At 58.9% G+C, this 17,771-nt stretch overlaps 2 protein-coding genes across 6 annotated transcripts in view; one reads left to right on the forward strand and one right to left on the reverse strand.

Annotated features, from left to right (window-relative positions):
* On the forward strand, positions 1-16,236 carry CNOT3 (CCR4-NOT transcription complex subunit 3). 5 transcript variants are annotated; one of them, XM_033127481.1, is made up of 18 exons: positions 1-253; positions 4,776-4,853; positions 4,964-5,031; positions 5,260-5,334; positions 5,477-5,566; positions 5,701-5,829; positions 5,930-6,025; positions 7,908-8,130; positions 8,223-8,356; positions 8,635-8,691; positions 9,965-10,334; positions 10,422-10,545; positions 11,422-11,620; positions 12,993-13,092; positions 13,178-13,376; positions 13,664-13,877; positions 14,398-14,523; positions 15,878-16,236. In XM_033127481.1, exons 2-18 carry the CDS (start codon positions 4,829-4,831, stop codon positions 15,974-15,976), a joined length of 2,328 nt encoding a protein of 775 aa, XP_032983372.1. In that variant the 5' UTR covers positions 1-253; positions 4,776-4,828; the 3' UTR covers positions 15,977-16,236. The 5 variants fall into 5 exon arrangements, with proteins under 5 accessions (XP_032983372.1, XP_032983371.1, XP_032983374.1 ...); XM_033127480.1 differs by having other exon boundaries at positions 4,779-4,853; XM_033127483.1 differs by having other exon boundaries at positions 4,779-4,853; positions 13,664-13,796.
* Positions 16,190-17,771, reverse strand: part of LENG1 (leukocyte receptor cluster member 1) — a 3,241-nt gene continuing 1,659 nt past the window's right edge. The window contains exons 3-4 of the mRNA XM_033127526.1: positions 17,133-17,392; positions 16,190-16,486 (exon numbers count right to left, since the gene is read on the reverse strand). Coding sequence (XP_032983417.1) covers positions 16,264-16,486; positions 17,133-17,392 — 483 coding nt within the window. The 3' untranslated portion in view covers positions 16,190-16,263. The remainder of the gene's footprint in view (positions 16,487-17,132; positions 17,393-17,771) is intronic.

Below are 17,771 nucleotides of genomic sequence, written 5' to 3' on the forward strand. Positions count from 1 at the left end.
GGGAGGCTTCCTCCGCCGCCGCCATCTTGGACCGGGCCCGTCAGCTTCCGCGGAGCCATCGGCAGACGCCGCGGCCTCCCTTGAGCCCCGACCCCGTCGTCAGAACAACCCCGGGCCCACTTCCCCCCACCCCACTTCCGCTTCGCGCCGCTATCGCGATAGCGCCCGGGCCCGGGGCGCGAGAAAAAGGCGGCGGGCGCTCGCCTCCCCCGCTATCGCGATACGCTCCTCAGCGGCGGCGCCAGCTCCTGTGGTGAGAGCGTCAGGCTCGACTGGGCCAGACCCCTTCCCCTCCTCCCCCAGGCGCCGTCGACCGCCTTCCCTGCCGCCCCAGCCCCTGCGACACCGCCGCCTGTCGCGATATGGTCGCCCCCGACCCTGTTGGGCGCCCCCAGCTCCCAGTGCGGCTCTGGCTCTCGGCAGGGCGGCCCCGGCGTCCGCCGTCCTGGCTGTGCGCGGGCCCCTCCTCCGGCCGCTCCCGCTCCCTCCTCCGCGCCCTTCGGCGTCGCCCGGGGGTCGGCCCGCGACCCCGGCCCCGCGTGGTATCCGCGTCGGGCCCCGCGGGGTGCGAGGTACCGCCCCCTCCGCGTCGGCGTTGGCTCCTCGCCTTGTGGATGCAGGCGCCCCGAAGCTCAGGTGTCCGCCCTCTCGCAGCAGTCCCTTCTGTGGGGGGCGGCCTCTGGGCGGGGCTGCCGCCTTCACATGGGCGAGGGGCTGCGAGCCCCCCAGGACAGGGACCTCAGTGCGGGCGGAGTCACCCCTCCCAGGGCCAAGTCTTCCCAGCATGGGTGCCACCTCTCCTTTTCTAAAATGGGGTGGGAATGACCCCCTGGAGTGAGGACGCTGCTCCATCAGCTGCGGCCTGGGCCAGTTTCCACCACTTCGTATGTAGCACTCCTCTCATAGTAAAATTCCCACGAGGTCTGAGGCTGCCACAGCCCTGGCCGCCTCCTTCTGGGGGTGTCAGTACTGGCCCCAGAGTTACTTTTCTGGGGGAGTCAGGACTGACCTCCGTGTTATTCCTGGGCGGGGACGGGCAGTCAGGCTTGGCCTCAGTGTTACCTGCTCCCTGCCTCAACTGTTACCCTTTGGTCTGGGTGACAGCCTCTGGCTTTGTGGCTGCGAGCTCCCTTGGATCCAGACCGGCTGTGGTGTGGGTGCCTCATACTGTCACTCCCACCTACTGGTCTGTATGGCGGGGCTGTTTAGCTCCCCTGGGTCCCAGGTACCTGGTCCTCCTGCATTCTCCGTTGCTGACAACGTCCTGTTGTGGGCAGTGCAGGTGCTCCTCCTAAGTAGTGCCTGCCTGTCAGTTCAGTGGCTGTCTCCTCCCCCAAGGGTAGTTAATGCTCCTGCTCTTTTGGTGCGGGTTTTTTGACACCTTCCTTTATTGCCCTCAGCCATGTAGGCTGTCACTTCCCTGGGTCTGAGGCTTCTACCCCCACTCACATCAGTCCAAGGACCCTTCTCTCTCAGTGTTCGTGTTAGGGCCCTCACTCGACACAGAAGCTTCCAGCACTAAAGAGCCCTCTTGGTGTCAGAATTTGTAGAGCCAGGGCTCACACCCACCCTGCTGGGACCCCCAGGAAAATAAGGCTTCCTAGGGCTGAGGTTCCTATGCCATGAGGTGTGGGCTTTGGGGGCCAGGGCTGTGCTTTTTCTCCAGGGTAAGGAACCTTGGAGTTGCCTCCCCTGGGAGTAAGGTCCCTGCCTTCCTTGGTATTGGGCCCTCTGTGTGTCCCCGCTGCAAGGCTAAAGACACTCTCAGATGTGGGTTCCCAGGACTAGTGCTTCTGCCCTCTCCTGAGGCACAGGCTCCTTGCGGTGGGGATGGAAACTGCCTGAGGTTTGAGGGAGAGACCCCACTGTTGTCTCTTTCCCTAGGACTCTTGTGAATTCCCAGTCCCCCACTCCTGGTATTGGGCTCCCTGTGGGGAGATAAGTACCTCTGTCCCCGGACCTAACACATCTCCTTCCAGACGCTCAGATCCTGTGTGGTAGTGGCTGCGGCCTCCCGGGTTAAGGCTTGGCATCCAGCATCGCTTCCCAGTCGACCAGGGTGCCTCGCCCAGTCATATAAGGCCTTTCTGTTTGGGCATGTGACAGCCCCCAGGATTAGGGACCACTTGGTTTAGTTGCCCAGGACTCAGCCTTCTGCTGCTCCTGCCCTACTCATCAGGCCTTTGACAGTGTCATCACTCCTGAGGTGATGTTTGGGGGACTCTTCTTTATTAGTTTGGGCCCCTCATTTCATGGTTATTGGCTCCTGTGAGTCTGGCACACTGCTCACCCCCCACACACATCCCAGTGTAGGCTCCTTCCTTGTGGGGATGTGCCTTCCGCTTGGACGAAGGACTTCTTTTGGTTAAGTCTCTTGGGCCAAGGTACCCACTGGACTCCTTGCCGTGAGAGCACAGGCTCTTCTGTGCCTAAGCTGCTCGCGTGTCTGGGTGTGGGCCTGCTGCCATGGTCACCTCTCCTGGAGGGTCTCGGTGGGTCCCTCAGAGCGGCGGGGCTCTTCTGTGGTGGCATCTCCACTTCAAGACTCGAGCTCCAGCTCCCTTTCTCTCTGGTCCTTTGCTGGGGGGTCTAAGGTACGGGTGCCCTCTCGATGTGGGCTTTTCTTTGGAGGGGGGGTTGTTGCCTTCTCTGGTGGAGGTTCCTGCCCACTGTGATGCCTGACCTCTAGGGCGCAAGCACCTTGGGCCTGTGGTACCCGCCATTCTCTGGAGAAGCTGCCTCCCAGGTCAGATGGTGTCCTCCCTGGGCTGGAGCTCTTGTTCCCCTGGCACCTTGCTTCTGGCTCCTTCAGGACTTCTTGCTGCAAGTCTGTCCCCCTCTCTGGGCCAGATGTCCCGACCCCTCAGTGTGGGGACTCAGAGAGGGCATCCCCTCCCTAAGGTGTGCAGTGCCTTGTTTAGGGGCATATACTGGTGACCTCTCCCTCTGGGCTGGAGCCCCCACCCCTGCTCCTGGGGTGGAGGCAACACACACTCTTGTGTAGCGTTTCTGTTTCCCCATCCCACCCCCAGGCAGTAAGAGCCTTTTCTGGGTCAGGGTGTTGGAGGTAAGACTCCTCCCTGCAACCTCAGTGTTGGAGTCTGGGCCCTTGTGTGCACTTTGTGGTTTGTGTCCCCTCTGTGCAGCTATCTCCTGGGGCCTTTTTCTGGCGGTTTTGTCTTCCTGGAGCTGGGATGTTCCTTCCCAGCTTAGGCCCCACTTTGGTGTGTCAGCTGGCTCTGGGCTGAGGGTGTTGCCAGTTAGTCTCGGTTTGGCCCTTTGCAGAAGAGAGTGGAACTCTCAAATCTGAGGTGCCACACCCACCTGCCACCATGCAGAATGAGTCCCTATGGAGGCACCAGTACAGCCTCCTTGAGATGGAGGAACCTCGGGTTCAAAGTGTGCTCTCTGGTACACTGTCCCACCAGTAGCTACTAGCCACGTGTGATTTAAAGTTTAATTACCGAAAATAGAAATGAAAAATTCCTTTTTCTGTTGCCCTAGCCACATTTCCAGTGGTCAGTGTCGCGGATGCAGAACATTTCTGTCATTGCAGAAAGTTCTGTTGGACAGGACTGTTTTTGGGACGTTCTCCTCCCCGTGGGAGGCTCTTAGTCCTTGGTGAGGGGCTCTTTCTGCCTTGGCGGCTGGGGCTGCTCTGGGGCTCCGTGCCCTGGGCCTGTAGAGTGGGAGCTCCATCACCGGAGCTGTGCTTTGCAGTAGAGACCCCCTCTCTGGGGGGTGACTCTGGCAGCGCAGGAGTCCACTTAGCATAACCCTCCCTTCCAGGGCTCCACATCGCCTCTGCTCTTGATGTTAGGCCCTAAGGTGCAGCTTCTCCCCATCCCCACCCTCACCCCCTGAGAAAAACTCCTGGTGACTCCCCTTGGACCTTGCTTCCCTCTGGGTCGCATGTAACTTCCTTTAAGTGGAGAGGCCCCTCTCTAAGTTTTGGGCTCTTGCCCTGATGGTTTGTGTTTCCTGAGTCTCCATTACCGGTGCTTTGATATGTAATTCCTTCTTGGGTACAGATAGCTCCCTCCAGCGAAGGTCCCCTTTCAACCTCTCATCTGCCTTAAGAGTTTTCTGCTCCCAGACCTCTCTTGGCTCATGCCTTCTGCCTCCAAACCTCCAACCTCCTTGGCATCAGCCTCTTGGGGTTAGGAGGGGTATCTCCCTTGGTTTAGGATTCTGCTCTGGGATAAACGTCTTCACATCCTAAGGTTCTCTTCTACTTGGGACCCTGCCCTGTCAGTGTGGGCGGGTTCAACTTTTTGTGGTTACAGGTGTCCCTGTGTCCCCACCTCCTCTTGTCCCTTACGGCTCATACAGTATCAGGCTCTTCTCCGTGAGGTGCACCTGCCGTTTGTCTCATGATTTGTCTGAGGGTGTTAGGATCTCGTCACCTGTGTCCCCAAAACCCTTGGTGGGAAGTGAGGTCTCCAGGTCACACACCTTCATCCTTAGCAGTCAGCTCTGTGCTGTGTGACTTTTTCCTGTTCTGGAAAATCCATTTTTGAGTGTCACCTGGGGAGAAGATGCTCCATGCTCTAGGAATTTTCCATTTCTTGGGTCAGAGATAACACAAAAAGTATATCTATTTCCTTATTTCAGCAAACTTTCAGGCTGTTCTTGTGGGCCAGGTCATTGTCATCAGATAGTAAATTTGTCTTCCCTTTACCGTCCTGTGCAACCCACTATCCCTAGCCTCGTACATGTCTCTGGGTCTGGACCAGCCAGGGAATAAATGTGTATTCCTTCCCGATCTCTCCCAGCAGCGTCCATCTTCAAGAGAGTATGAAGAGAGTGCACCTGTAGGGCAGGGAAGATGGCGGACAAGCGCAAACTCCAAGGTACTGTGACTGCCCACTGCCTGTGGGGCCACGTGCTCGCTCTCCTTGGAACTCCTTGGGTGCCTGCTGCCTCGGTAGGATGCTCACTGCCTTTCTCCCTCCCCGGCCAGGTGAGATTGATCGCTGCCTCAAGAAGGTGTCCGAGGGCGTCGAGCAGTTTGAAGATATTTGGCAGAAGGTACTGGGGTCGGGCACTAAAATCTGGGTCTCCAGGGAGGGGAGCACAGGAAGAGGTTCAGGATATCTGGGTGTCATCCAGGGAGAAGGGATGTTAAGGACCTCAGAGAAGCAGCTCTGAGATGGATTGGGGTTGGGGGAAGGTCCCCAGAGTCCCCAGCACACAGAGAGACAAGTGGGCACTAGGGCAGGGAGTCCCACACTGACGCCTGGATTTTCCATCCCTCAGCTCCACAATGCAGCGAACGCGAACCAGAAAGAAAAGTATGAGGCTGACCTAAAGAAGGAGATTAAGAAGCTTCAAGTGAGGGGGATGGGGGCCTGGACGCCTGTGTCCTCAGCAGCGGGAATGGGGAGAATGGACTGTTCGGTCCCAGGGAGAAGAGGGGCTGGAGCCTCGGTGCGGGTCCGGAGGCCATCTGACTGTCCTACTTTTCCCACTGCAGCGGCTGAGGGACCAGATCAAGACATGGGTAGCGTCCAACGAGATCAAGGACAAGAGGCAGCTCATAGACAACCGCAAGCTCATTGAGACGGTAGGAGCCCGGAGCCTGCTGGCTGAGGTGGGAGGGTTCCCAGAGGTCCTGAGAAGAGTAAGAGCTCTGCACAGGCACCAAGGGGAGGGAGAGCTGATGGGCTGGGAGCCCCCTGCCAACTGTGCCCTCCACAGCAAATGGAACGGTTCAAAGTTGTGGAGCGAGAGACCAAAACCAAAGCCTACAGCAAGGAGGGCCTGGGCCTGGCGCAGAAGGTGGACCCCGCCCAGAAGGAGAAGGAGGAGGTTGGCCAGTGGCTCACGGTGAGTGGGGCAGAGAAGGGGAGATGACCACAGGGCCCTGACGCCAAGGCATCCCAGGGGACTGTGGCTGACCACCTGCCTTTCATTCCTTCTGCCCCAGAATACCATCGACACCCTAAATATGCAGGTGGACCAGTTTGAGAGTGAAGTGGAGTCACTGTCAGTGCAGACGCGCAAGAAGAAGGGTGACAAGGATGTGAGTGGGGGGGTCTGGCACCCACAAGATGGAGATGGGCTGGCTAGTGGGTGGGAGAGGCCAGCTCTTGCGGCCTGTAGGTGTTGGGATCTGGGCTCCTAAAGCAACCAGGGCCAGCATCTGAGGTTAGGGGTCAATAGACAGGGTCAGGAGGGCTGAGCAGCTGACTGGGGGTAGGTCAGGGAGGAGGTGAGGCAGCCTTGAGTCCAGCGTGGGTGTCTGGGTAAATGGGGCCATTAAGAAGAGGAGCAGGTTAGGGGGAGGGTGCAGAGTTCAGCCTGGGTCACAGAGTAGGTGTGAGACCTGACAGACACCCAGGGTGGGGAGGTCCAGGAGCTGAGGCTGTGACCTCATAGCACCTACAGGGCTCCAGGTCCTAAGGAAAGCACAGTGGGGACAGACAAGGCAGGACACAAAGAAATGGTTCATTTGGCCTAAGGAGAAGGGTGGGACAAAGCCAGGTACTAAGGGCCCAGATTCCAGAACAGAGAGCTGGGTCTTCTGGAAGCTGCTGGGTGGCAGGGATGGCCTGGGGAGAGCGGATGTGCCAAAGATGGGTGTCTGAGACTCGGGGGTTTGGGAACCAGGGGCTTGGAGGGGAGATACAGTCATGCACTAAATGACAACGTATCGGTCAACGCTGGACTGTGTGTATGATGGCGGTCCCTTAAGATTATAGGGGATTATAAGCAAAAAGTGTGTGTGCGGTGTTGACAGGAAAGCCTGGCCCCGACTATGGTGTTGAATTCTCTGCTGGCTCCAGGTGGTTTAAATAGAGGCGGAGGCTCAGCACGCTGTCTCTGCGCTGTTCCCACCCGAAGCTGGGCCTGGGTGGTGCCAGGAGGGGCCGGGAGCCGGCCTGATGCCCACCCCTGCACACACGCACACGTTTCCCTTCACCCCTGTTTCTCCTTATGTCTTTCCTGCGTCCCGCTCCCCTTCCACTTGCGTCTCGCTCTTCTGCCCCTCTCCCTTTTATTTTGCGTCTTTTATCTGTCTAGGTCTCTGAAAGAGATCTCTGCTCTCCCTTTCTCTCCTTTTCTTCCTTCCCTCCTTCCCTCCTCATGTCCACTCATCTCCATTCACAGCCCTCCCTGTTCCTCCAACGTGCACGTATGCACATACACACACACACACACACACACACGCGCACTTTTATACTGTGTTCTTACTGGGCCTTTTCTGTTTACGTGTTTAGGCACACAAGTACTTACCGTTGTGGTGCAGTTGTCTATAGCACTCAGTACAGTAACAGGCGGTACAGGCTGCAGCAGTAGCCCAGGAGCAGTAGGCTGCGCCACACAGCCCAGGTGTGCGTTGGGCTGGGCCATCTGGGTTTGTGTGCACGCCTCTATGACACTCGCACGACAAAATCACCTAACGACAAAATCGTGCACTTCTCAGAGCATACCCCGCTATTAAGTAACACATGACCGTATAATAGGTCTCTGCAGAGAAGGAATTTAGAACGGTGACTAAGATGTCAAATTCTAAGGGGAGATACCTGGAGGTGGGCTTCAGAATCTGGGCTCCTTAGGGGGGTGCGGCTGGGGTGGGATTCTGATTATAAACCACAAGCTCCCTTGGGGGGGGGTCACCATTATTGCTGGGGGGTGGTGTTTCTATGTCCCAGGAGGCAGCTGCTGGGGGCTCGGCAGAGCAGCGGGAGAGCTGGGTGGTCAGGTGTGGTGCACACAAAGGCCAGGTTGTTGGGAAGCACAGGGACCTCCGGGTCCTTTCGAGGTTTGAAGGGATGTCTGGGGGCCAGAGGGCGAGCAGCTCCACACTGTCCCGGGCAGGAGGGGCCAGGCCGGAGGACAGGTTCTGTGGGGTGGGAGGGCCAGGCGCCCTGCAGCCCTGAGCCTGGCCCTGGGCTCGCCAGCAGAAGCAGGACCGGATCGAGGGCCTGAAGCGGCACATCGAGAAGCACCGCTACCACGTGCGCATGCTGGAGACCATCCTGCGGATGCTGGACAACGACTCCATCCTGGTGGACGCCATCCGCAAGATCAAGGATGACGTTGAGTACTACGTTGATTCCTCCCAGGACCCTGACTTCGAGGAGAATGAGTTCCTCTATGACGACCTGGACCTCGAGGACATTCGTGAGGCCCGGGGTCCCTGCCAGCGCGGGGCGGTGGGGGCCAGGCAGGAGGGTGCCCAGCCAGCTAAGCGCACCCCTGCCCGGCCCCCACAGCACAGGCGCTGGTCGCCACCTCCCCCCCCAGCCACAGTCACATGGAGGATGAGATCTTCAACCAGTCAAGCAGCACGCCCACCTCCACCACCTCTAGCTCACCCATCCCGCCCAGCCCTGCCAACTGTACCACGGTGAGGCCTGCGGGGGTGCACGGGGGTCCTGGGTATGGAAGTTGGGGGCTGGGCATGGATCGGGGTTGGACTCCCTAAAGAGGCTGACAGGTGGTGCTGGCTCCCAAAAGAAGAGGACCTTGGGGAGCAGGGTTGCAGTAGGTTCCCTAGTGATTAAAGTTATGGGTACTTAAATGCTCTGTGGCCACTGAGTCCAGGTTCCTGAGACGTTCAGAGGTTGGAGTCAGTCGGGGCCCTAGAGATGATACAGGTTTCTGACTGTGCCTCTGCCACCTCAGGAAAACTCGGAAGATGACAAGAAGAGGGGACGCTCGACGGATAGTGAAGTCAGCCAGGTGGGTCCAATGGGCATGTCACCCATTCCTTTTTTGGTTTTCAAAGGCTTACTGAGGCCTGAGTATGGCCACAGGGCTGGACTTGGGGGACACAGGCAGGTCAGAAGGTACTGCGGCACTGATGGGCAGGCAGAGAGGTGACTGACTGGTGCTGTGGCTCAGGTGGTCCGGGGCGCCTGCCTGGCCTCGCAGTTAGGAGTAGCTGCTCTGCAGGGGCCTGCCCGCCCGGGTGTTAGAGGAAGACTTGAGCTTGCCTGGCAGGGAAAGGTAGACATTTCAGGGTGAGGCAGCGGCAGGTAACACAGGCGAGGCATGACTGACTGGAAGTGTCACGAGGTGAGCTTGGCCACGTGTGTGGGGCTGGCTGTGAGCATAGCACCGTGGACTGTCGGGCTGAGGGCCCGGACCCTGTGCACCCGCTCTGAAAGGGCCCAACCAGTGTGAGGCCAAACATGAGACAGCTGTCTTTTCTGTGGGACCTCTTTGGGCCTTGGCTGCACTGTGGTGTACATCGTGAGTTTCCGAGGCAGGAAGCACTTCTCAGAATTTCTTTTCCCTTAGCGAACCTCCCAAGACAGGAGTGCACCTTAGGAAACGCTGCTCAAGATGATATCTTTAGGCAGGAGTGGGACAAGCCCAAAGCCCTTCCGTGGGCTGATGGGAGAGCTGGTCCCAGGGGGACCGGGAGGGGGGCGGTGGTGAGGCTGATGTGGGACCCTGGTGAGCGGGCGAGGTGCTGGGAAGGACTCGGGCATGAGTCCCGCTGGGTGCGTGGTGAGCACGAGGCGCCCATGGGGCGTGAGGATGGCAGACCGAGGTGGGCAGCAGTGACTGTTTGCCATGGGCATGTCGCTGGCCTCTGCTTCCTTAACATCCCGCCAGTTGCTTTAGTGAGGCTTCAAGTGACATTCAGAATTACTGTCCGGTTTTCAGCTGCTTTTTCCTTCTCAGACTCTTGGCCGGTTCCAGCTGATATACTGAGGACATTTAGGTGTTTCCCCCTACTCCCCTGTCATTGGACAGAGGGTCTCTCTTACACCCAAGCCGTGGGTTACATTCTTATGCCCGGGGGGACATCACAGGGAGGTGCACAGGCAGGACAAGGAAGGAATGCTGGGTATGGGCTACAAATGCATGAGTGTTTTAAGCATGAAGGTGGCACCTGAAGCCATGAGGGCAAGTGAGGTCACCCGGGTCCCTAGGAGGGGTGTGCGGGAGGCTTGGCAGATCTGCCAGCCCACTGAGTCCTGACCCTATTCTCTCCCACCCGCAGTCTCCCGCCAAAAACGGCTCCAAGCCTGTCCACAGCAGTCAGCACCCTCAGTCCCCAGCTGTGCCGCCCAGCTACCCTTCTGGCCCCCCGCCTGCTGCCTCTGCCCTGAGCACCACCCCTGGCAACAATGGGGCCCCTGCCCCGGCAGCACCGCCAAGTGCTCTGGGCCCCAAGGCCAGCCCAGCTCCTAGCCACAATTCGGGTACCCCCGCCCCCTACGCCCAGGCTGTGGCCCCGCCAGCCCCCAGTGGGCCCAGCGCCATCCAGCCCCGGCCTCCCAGCGTCCAGCCCAGTGGGGGAGGTGGCGGAGGCTGCAGCGGCAGTAACAGCAGTGGAGGTGGGGGCACCGGCAAGCAGAACGGCGCCACCAGTAAGCAGGGGGCTATGAGGGTGGTGGGGAAGGGGGTCCTGGGGTAGCCACTGTTGGCCCCTTTTCACCCCCTCTTCCTTTCCCCAGGTTACAGCTCAGTCGTGGCAGACAGTCCAGCAGAGGTGGCTCTCAGCAGCAGTGGGGGCAGCAACGCCAGCAGTCAGTCTCTGGGTCCCCCATCTGGCTCCCACAACCCACCCCCCAACGCCTCGTGAGTGTCCAGCCTCCAGCGGGGTTGGGGACGGGCAGCCTTCTCGCACAAACAGACATGGGGCCACCCCAACTGTCACCACATTTCACAGACATGGGACCCGCCCTTGCCCATTGGGAGTTCCCCACGAGCTGTCTCCCACCTCTTTCCAGCTGGGACACTGGACATCAGTCCCCCAGCTTTGCCCTTTGGAATGTTCTAAAGTATTCCTCATCTAATGGGGACTGTTCTCAGACTTACACACATCCCCTTGGGCACTCTGACTTCCCCTTTCCCAGAGGAGCTCCTTTTTGGCCCCGCCACCCCCATTTTCTGTTCCCTGCCCTAGGGCCACCTGACTCCATTGGGTGGCACCATGTCTGCTTTTCAAACTGAAAGACCCCAAAGTCCTCCTTCCTCTCCCCAACTACCCTCCAGGTCTCAGGTCAGACCATCCCACTGGGTCCCCATTGCTTGGAATAACACCCCACGAGAGAGCTTACTGTCCTAGGTGGATGTAAGGAACGCCTGCGCCTGGGCCATCTCAACCCCAGGCTCTGCGTGGGCTCCCAGGGGGGGCAACTGCCTGAGGCATCTGTATTGTGGTTGGAACACCTGCTCCCACACACTCCTTCATGGACCCTTCCAGAAGGCTGACTGGCCTGTTTCCTAGTGGATTTCAGCCACATGGAGCATCCTAAGTCCTCATTCCCACCTTGTAGCTCTTCTTTTGCCCCAAGAGCCCTTCCCTCCTGTCTGTTCCCCTCAGCCTGCCCTTCTCGGGTCAGGTCTGCTAGGCCTTCTCCCTGTTTTGACTCCCCTGATCACCTGGGCCTTCCTGTCCATCTTGCCTTTGGGGACCCTCCTTTGAGCCTCCTGCCCTTGTCCTCTCCTCAGGAAGGAACCCAGTGCAGCTGCCCCAGCAGGTGCTGGGGGCGTGGCCCCAGGCTCAGGGAACAACGCTGGGGGACCCAGCCTCCTGGTGCCACTTCCTGTGAACCCTCCCAGCTCCCCGACGCCTAGCTTCAGCGACGCCAAGGCAGGTGGTGCCCTGCTCAATGGACCCCCTCAGTTCAGCACCGCCCCGGAGATCAAGGTGGGTGTAGAGCCTGTGTCCCGCCCCTGCCATCTCTGACCTAGCTGTTTGCTGTCCCCTCCTTCAGTCCATTACTGCCACCCCCACATCTACCCCTCACACTGCGTCACTGGCTGTCTCCCCGAGTCTTTCCTTACCGCACACACCCCTTTCTCTGGGTCCTCCATCCCCCCAACCTGTGCTGCTCCTGGTCTTCCCCTGGCTTCCGGTGGTCCTCGCTCACCTGCTCTGTAGGTGCCCACTGCCATCTGTCCTCCAGCCCTCAGTCTCTAGCTCCATTTCTCCTGCAGACACGTTGTATTTTCTTCACAAACTATCCAACTCATTGCCCTATTCTCTTGAAGAAACACCAAGTTGAGAGGACACTTGGCTGGCATGTGCTCTGGGCCACTCTGCGGAGTGAATGCACCAGTTAGGGAGCAGAGAGCAGAGCAGGCTGGCCGGGGTGGAGGTGTGGGGGCCACTGGTGGTCTGCCTCAATCTGCGGACACAGCCCTGCTAGGCCTCTTGGGGGGTGTCTCAGCGGGGACCCACCCAGATGGTGCAGGAAAGGTCTCCTTGCTGCAGTTTAGGAGGGGCTAATGGCAGAGTGGCAGAAGGCTGGGTAGGATTTAGCAGAGGAGGAGGAAAGGGGTGTGCACTCTGTGGGACGGGGTGCAGGCCAGCTTCCAGGCAGGATGGTAGAGTGTTGCTGGAAAGGACCGGGTTCTGATGGCCAGGGTCTGAAATGGCATTAGCAGGAGAAGAGTGGTAACCTTGGGGCCGAGCCCTGGGCTGCCTTCTGTTACTTTCTGGGCACGGAAGTCACCACGAGACAGATCGCCAGGCGGCTCAGTAGTCCTCGCGTAGCTCCTGGGACTTTCTGGCCCACAGTGAGCACTCAGACCTGAGAGGTGTGTTTCTGGAGAAGGGTCAGCAGCTTTGAGGTTCTCAAAGGGGAAAAGAACTACTGGGGTGAGTGGTGGGGAGCCTTGGGAAGGTTTTGAGTGGAGAAAGGACAAAAAGAAGATGCGGGTAGGGCGGCAGTGAGGACAGGCTGGACTGTGCGCTGCTCAGGCACAGGGTCCCTCGGAGGCTGGGGTGCGCGCAGAGAAGTGCGTGCTGAGAGCTGTGACACGGACGGAGGCGCCTCGTACACTGCAGTGTGGTTGCCTCTGCAGGACGATGTCATCCTATGGAGTTGGGACAACACACGGCGCCCAGTGTGGGTGCTTCCGTGTTGTGTCCCCCGTTAGAGTGCTGTGGTGAGCGCTGTGTCACACTAGCAGCCTTGGCTTAGCTGCCCTCCCACCAGAGCAGGTGACAGTGCCAGGACCTCGGCCCTGGCCCCGCCCTTTGCCCGGGCCTGAGGCCAGACACCTCTTCTCCCCAGGCCCCCGAGCCTCTGAGCTCTCTGAAGTCCATGGCAGAGCGGGCAGCCATCAGCTCCGGCATCGAGGACGCAGTGCCCACACTGCACCTGACCGAGCGAGGTGAGGGTCCGGGCGTGGCGGGCACCAACAGGAGGGCTGGCCCGGCCCAGCCTCACCCCGGGCCTCGGCTGTCCCGTCCCTACAGACCTCATCATCAGCAGCACGGCAGCTCCTCCACCCTCAGCCCAGCCGCCCCTCCAGCTGTCAGAGGTGAACATACCGCTGTCGCTGGGTGTGTGTCCGCTGGGGCCTGTGCCCCTCACCAAGGAGCAGCTGTACCAGCAGGCCATGGAAGAGGCCGCCTGGCACCACATGCCCCACCCCTCAGACTCTGAGCGGATCAGGTGAGGACCACGTGGAGGGCAGGGTGGCACCAGAGTCCGAGGGAGGATGCCACGGCCGGGGATCTGCTTCCCTGGTCCTAAGACTAGATGACGCTTGCTGGCCACTTGACTTGGGCCTCTCCGCAGTAGGTGGGGGCTGAGGAGTTCAGTAAATGTTGGGGTGATCTGATGGAGCTCACATTGACCCATGATCTGTTGGGAGGCAGGGAGGCTGTGGGCAGGCAAAGGGTGGCTTTTTGCCCACTCGAGACGGCAGGGGCAGGCACTAACATTCCCGATCCCCACAGGCAGTACCTCCCCCGGAACCCCTGCCCGACGCCCCCCTACCACCACCAGATGCCACCCCCACACTCGGACACCGTGGAGTTCTACCAGCGCCTGTCCACTGAGACCCTCTTCTTCATCTTCTACTATCTGGAGGTACAGCAGGGCCCCGGGCAGCCTCAGGCCCCCCGGCATCACCACCACCGCCGCCGTCCCCCCTCGGGCTGGAGGGGTGAGGTGGGTGCCCCACTGCGGCCACTGGAACCGCACCCCCATCCCCCAGTCCTGGGCCCCCCCAAACAACTTGTCCCTCTCCCCACTTCAGTGCAGGGGGTGTCGCAGCTGTGAAGGCTGAGAGCTAGGTTGCCCCACTCACAGTGCCCGTCCCGTCTGGGCTGTCCCTTTAGGCTGCTCACTGGCACGGCTCAGGCCTCCCTGGAGACTATCCAGCCTCTGTGTCACCCCAGGGCATCATGAATAACCTCCACCCTCTTCCCGCCCTGGGAAACTTCCTGAATGGCCTCTTCTTGGCCCTCAGCATGTTAGTTCCTCTTCTCAGAGCTTCTCTGGAAGCACTTCCCACTTCCTTCTGAGCGGCACTGGTATGTTCTGTGCCCTTGCCCAGCGCCAGCTGGAGCTTCTAGCCCAACCTTGGTCTGTGGCGGGCTCGAGGTCAGCTCTGGTGCCCTGCCCCGTCCCCTCACCCCCTTCCAGTTTGGGGGCCCCCCTGATCCCTGCTCCACCCTTCCTCGCCCAGGGCACTAAGGCACAGTACCTGGCAGCCAAGGCCCTAAAGAAGCAGTCATGGCGATTCCACACCAAGTACATGATGTGGTTCCAGAGGCACGAGGAGCCCAAGACCATCACGGATGAGTTCGAGCAGGTGAGGCCCCTCCCTGTCCTGTGTCCTCCAGGCCTCTGGCGGGGCGAGGTTCCCACGCTTGCACCCCTCGCTGGTCCCTCCTCCCTTTACCACCTCCTTTAGACAGCTGGGTCTGGGACACTGTCACTCTGTACTTGGCCAGCTCCTAGTCATCCTGTAGGTCCTAGCGTACACACCCCTTCCTCAGGGAGCGTCTCCTGTTGTGGTGGGGCGTGGGGGTGAGACCACACTGCACAGGCTCCGTGATAGCCTCCCCCCCACATGTCCCCAGCACTCAGCAAGTACAAATGGGGAAGCTATTCTTGTTTAAATGACCTTCTCCAGTTCTAATAATTGATAGGAACGTCCCACTTCTCGCAAAACACTCCGGAGGAGACTAGCTCTAGCTGGGTGACGTTAGGCAAGTCACTTGAACCTGTCTCCATTTCCCTATCTGTAAAGATGGGGTAACAAGACCCACTGTAATACAGCTGAGGATTAACTGAGTTAATAACGTGTAAGTACTTCATGGTGCCTGCTACATAACGTTTCCCCGAAAATAAGACCTAGCCGGGCCATCAGCTCTAATGCGTCTTTTGGAGCAAAAGGTCTTATATTAATTTTTGCTCCAAAAGACGCATTAGAGATGATGGCCCGGCTAGGTCTTATTTTCGGGGAAACACGGTAGTAAGTGTCCTATGTGTACCGTATTTTGTTTGACATTACTGTTTAGTTAGTTCCACAGTGCTTTTCCCCCCAAACATTTGCCTGGTGCCAAGTACTAAACAAGGTCCTTCTCCTCAGAGAACTCAGTCCTGTTCCCTCGATTCTTTCAAGGTCTTGGAAGCATTTCAGCTGACCCATTCCCACTGTGTCTTCTCTGACACTGCAGACTTGCTATCCCCTCCTGGTTTGGTCCAAAGTAACCAGCCAAGTTAGTATATTTCCAGGCATCGCTCCTTCTGTAATTCCCACGTCACCACTGTCACCAGAAAAACGTCCATCCTGTAGACTCAGCCTTTTCCATCTCCAGGATGGGAAAAGGCCTCAAGGGCTTTGTGAAGACTAAACACTAGGACACACATCACCATGTGCTCAGCACCTGAGCAGTGCTCAAAAGCCACAGCCATCCTGACAAGTAACAGCACTTGGCAGAAGTGCCCAGGGTCGGGGCCCAGTCTGGCAGGGGACTGCTCTCCTCCCTCTTTTCCTCTAGAGCAGGAATGACCTTTCCTACCTGAGAAGGGCGTGGCGAGGGTAGAGTGAGACTGCAGGCCTAGTGCCTGGTATGTCCAAGGCCCTGTCTGTGGGCCTGCCTGGCCCAGCTCCCCCACCCCCTCGTCATCACCCCCTGACCGCCTTCTCCTCTGGCCAGGGCACCTACATCTACTTTGACTACGAGAAGTGGGGCCAGCGAAAGAAGGAAGGCTTCACCTTTGAGTACCGCTACCTGGAGGACCGGGACCTCCAGTGACACCGGCCTCTCCCTCCACCTCCCCTCTCCCGCATGCTGATCCCCCTGCCCTGGAAGCCTGGGGGGAGGCCCCAGGCCAAGGGGCAGCCCCTCCCCCAGGAAGCAGGGAGGGGGCTGGGAGGTTTTCTCCCTCTCAGCCCCACCCTGGGGCCCCGGGGGCGAGGGCTGCCCCCTCCTCCCCTCCCCAGTGAGGGACATTTTTTGGTAAACCTATTTTCATTTTGGAAAATATTTATGAATAAATAGTTTTATATGACGGCTGGCGGCAGCAGCCTCTCCTCTACCCCTCAGGAGTCAGTAGTAAGAGGGGTGTCCTGCCGGCGGGGACGCCGGGCCAGCTGGGGGTTGAACTGGGAGTTGTAACGCCTCCGCCGGTCATCTGCCTCCTCTTCTGGCTGCTCCTCCTGGGGGGCCCCACCTCGGACCCGGGCCAGCAGGGCCTCCGCCCGCGCCCTCTCAGCAGCTTCCCGCTGATGACGTTCAGCTCGAAGCTGGTCCAGGGATGGGGGTCTGGGGACAGAAGAGTCAGGTTAGAAAGCTGATAGTCCTGGAATGCCCTAGCCTCCTCCAAGAGGAGCTGCCACCTGGACTGCCTGCCTGCATCTGACGTGCTCCTGGCCTCAGCACACGAAGCCTTTGGGACCAGGGACAAGAATCTGGGCATCCCCTCATGGGCCTCTGTCCTCCCATCTTTCCAGTCAGGTGCCCTTTCAGATCAACAAAGCAGCTGTGTGACACTGAGCACACACTGGGCCTCTGTTTCCCTCTGTAGAAAGAGGCTGGTCAGTACTCCCATGGTGTGCTCAGGAGGGTCTTGCATTCTAGGGACACAGACCTGCTTTTTCTCAAGATGTTTGGTCTCTTAAAACCCCAGAGCCCCAGAGATATTTGATATCGTGGTTTCATTGGTTAGCATACAGCATATCAGAAATGAAAACTGAGAAATCTTGAAAACGAGCATGTCCCATTAGCCATCAGAGTGGCACCTTCACACATCACAGCCCCCAGACACCTCCATTGCATGCTTGAGAACGAGTGAAAAGCTAAATGAGCTTGACCTTGCAACCCTAAAGGGGTGGCAGGCCCCCTGGGGTCACTGAGAACCAAGTCTGCCCAGCCAGCCCCCAACCTAGTGCCCCCACGTGGGCCTCCTTACTCATTGGGCCGCTGTTTGTGAGACCCTTCCTTTTCCTTTCTGCTGCGACCACCATCATCACCACTGTGCTTTCTCTTCCCCAAATGCTTCTGCATCTCCTGCAGAGGGTCCAGGCGGTTCTTGATCTTTACATCTGGTCCTGGGCCAGGCGGGGAGGGCCCTCGCCCTGGGGGGAGCTGGTACCAAGGGGGCTGGGTCTGGGCTTCCGCTGCACTCTGGCCCAGGTACGTCAGGATGCCCAGAGCTTTCTCCTGCCTTTCCTGAGAGGGACAGGACATACACAAGAGAATATCAAGCATGCCTCCCCTCGGGGAGCCCTGGATGGGCAACGGGGCAGAACCAGTCATCCAGCCAACGAGTGTTAAGGGCCTGTCATGAGCCACTTCTGCCAGGAACTGGGGACAAGCCAACACAGGTGGGGCTCCTACACTGGGGGTGCAATGGCAGGTTCAGTAACAAAAAGCAGGGGAATGGGACAATATGGTGGACCTGCTTTAGGGTTAAATGGCAGGCATCTCTGGGGAGATACATGAAGAAAAACCTAAAAGCACCAAGCAAGGCAGCAGAGTGATGGGTGGGGCAAGTACAGAGTTTGATGGGAAATCTGAGGGCAGGTGAGTGACAGGACCTGATTTACAT

This window comes from Rhinolophus ferrumequinum, chromosome 15 (assembly GCF_004115265.2).
Source record: "Rhinolophus ferrumequinum isolate MPI-CBG mRhiFer1 chromosome 15, mRhiFer1_v1.p, whole genome shotgun sequence".
Classification (NCBI taxonomy): domain Eukaryota; kingdom Metazoa; phylum Chordata; class Mammalia; order Chiroptera; family Rhinolophidae; genus Rhinolophus; species Rhinolophus ferrumequinum.

Excerpts from the sequence above, each read along its gene's own strand:
- CNOT3 (XM_033127481.1), top strand. The coding sequence starts at position 4,829 with ATGGCGGACAAGCGCAAACTCCAAG. Across the intron at positions 5,567-5,700 it reads ACCGCAAGCTCATTGAGACG|CAAATGGAACGGTTCAAAGT; the intron begins GTAGGAGCCCGG and ends TGCCCTCCACAG. Across the intron at positions 6,026-7,907 it reads AGAAGAAGGGTGACAAGGAT|CAGAAGCAGGACCGGATCGA; the intron begins GTGAGTGGGGGG and ends TGGGCTCGCCAG.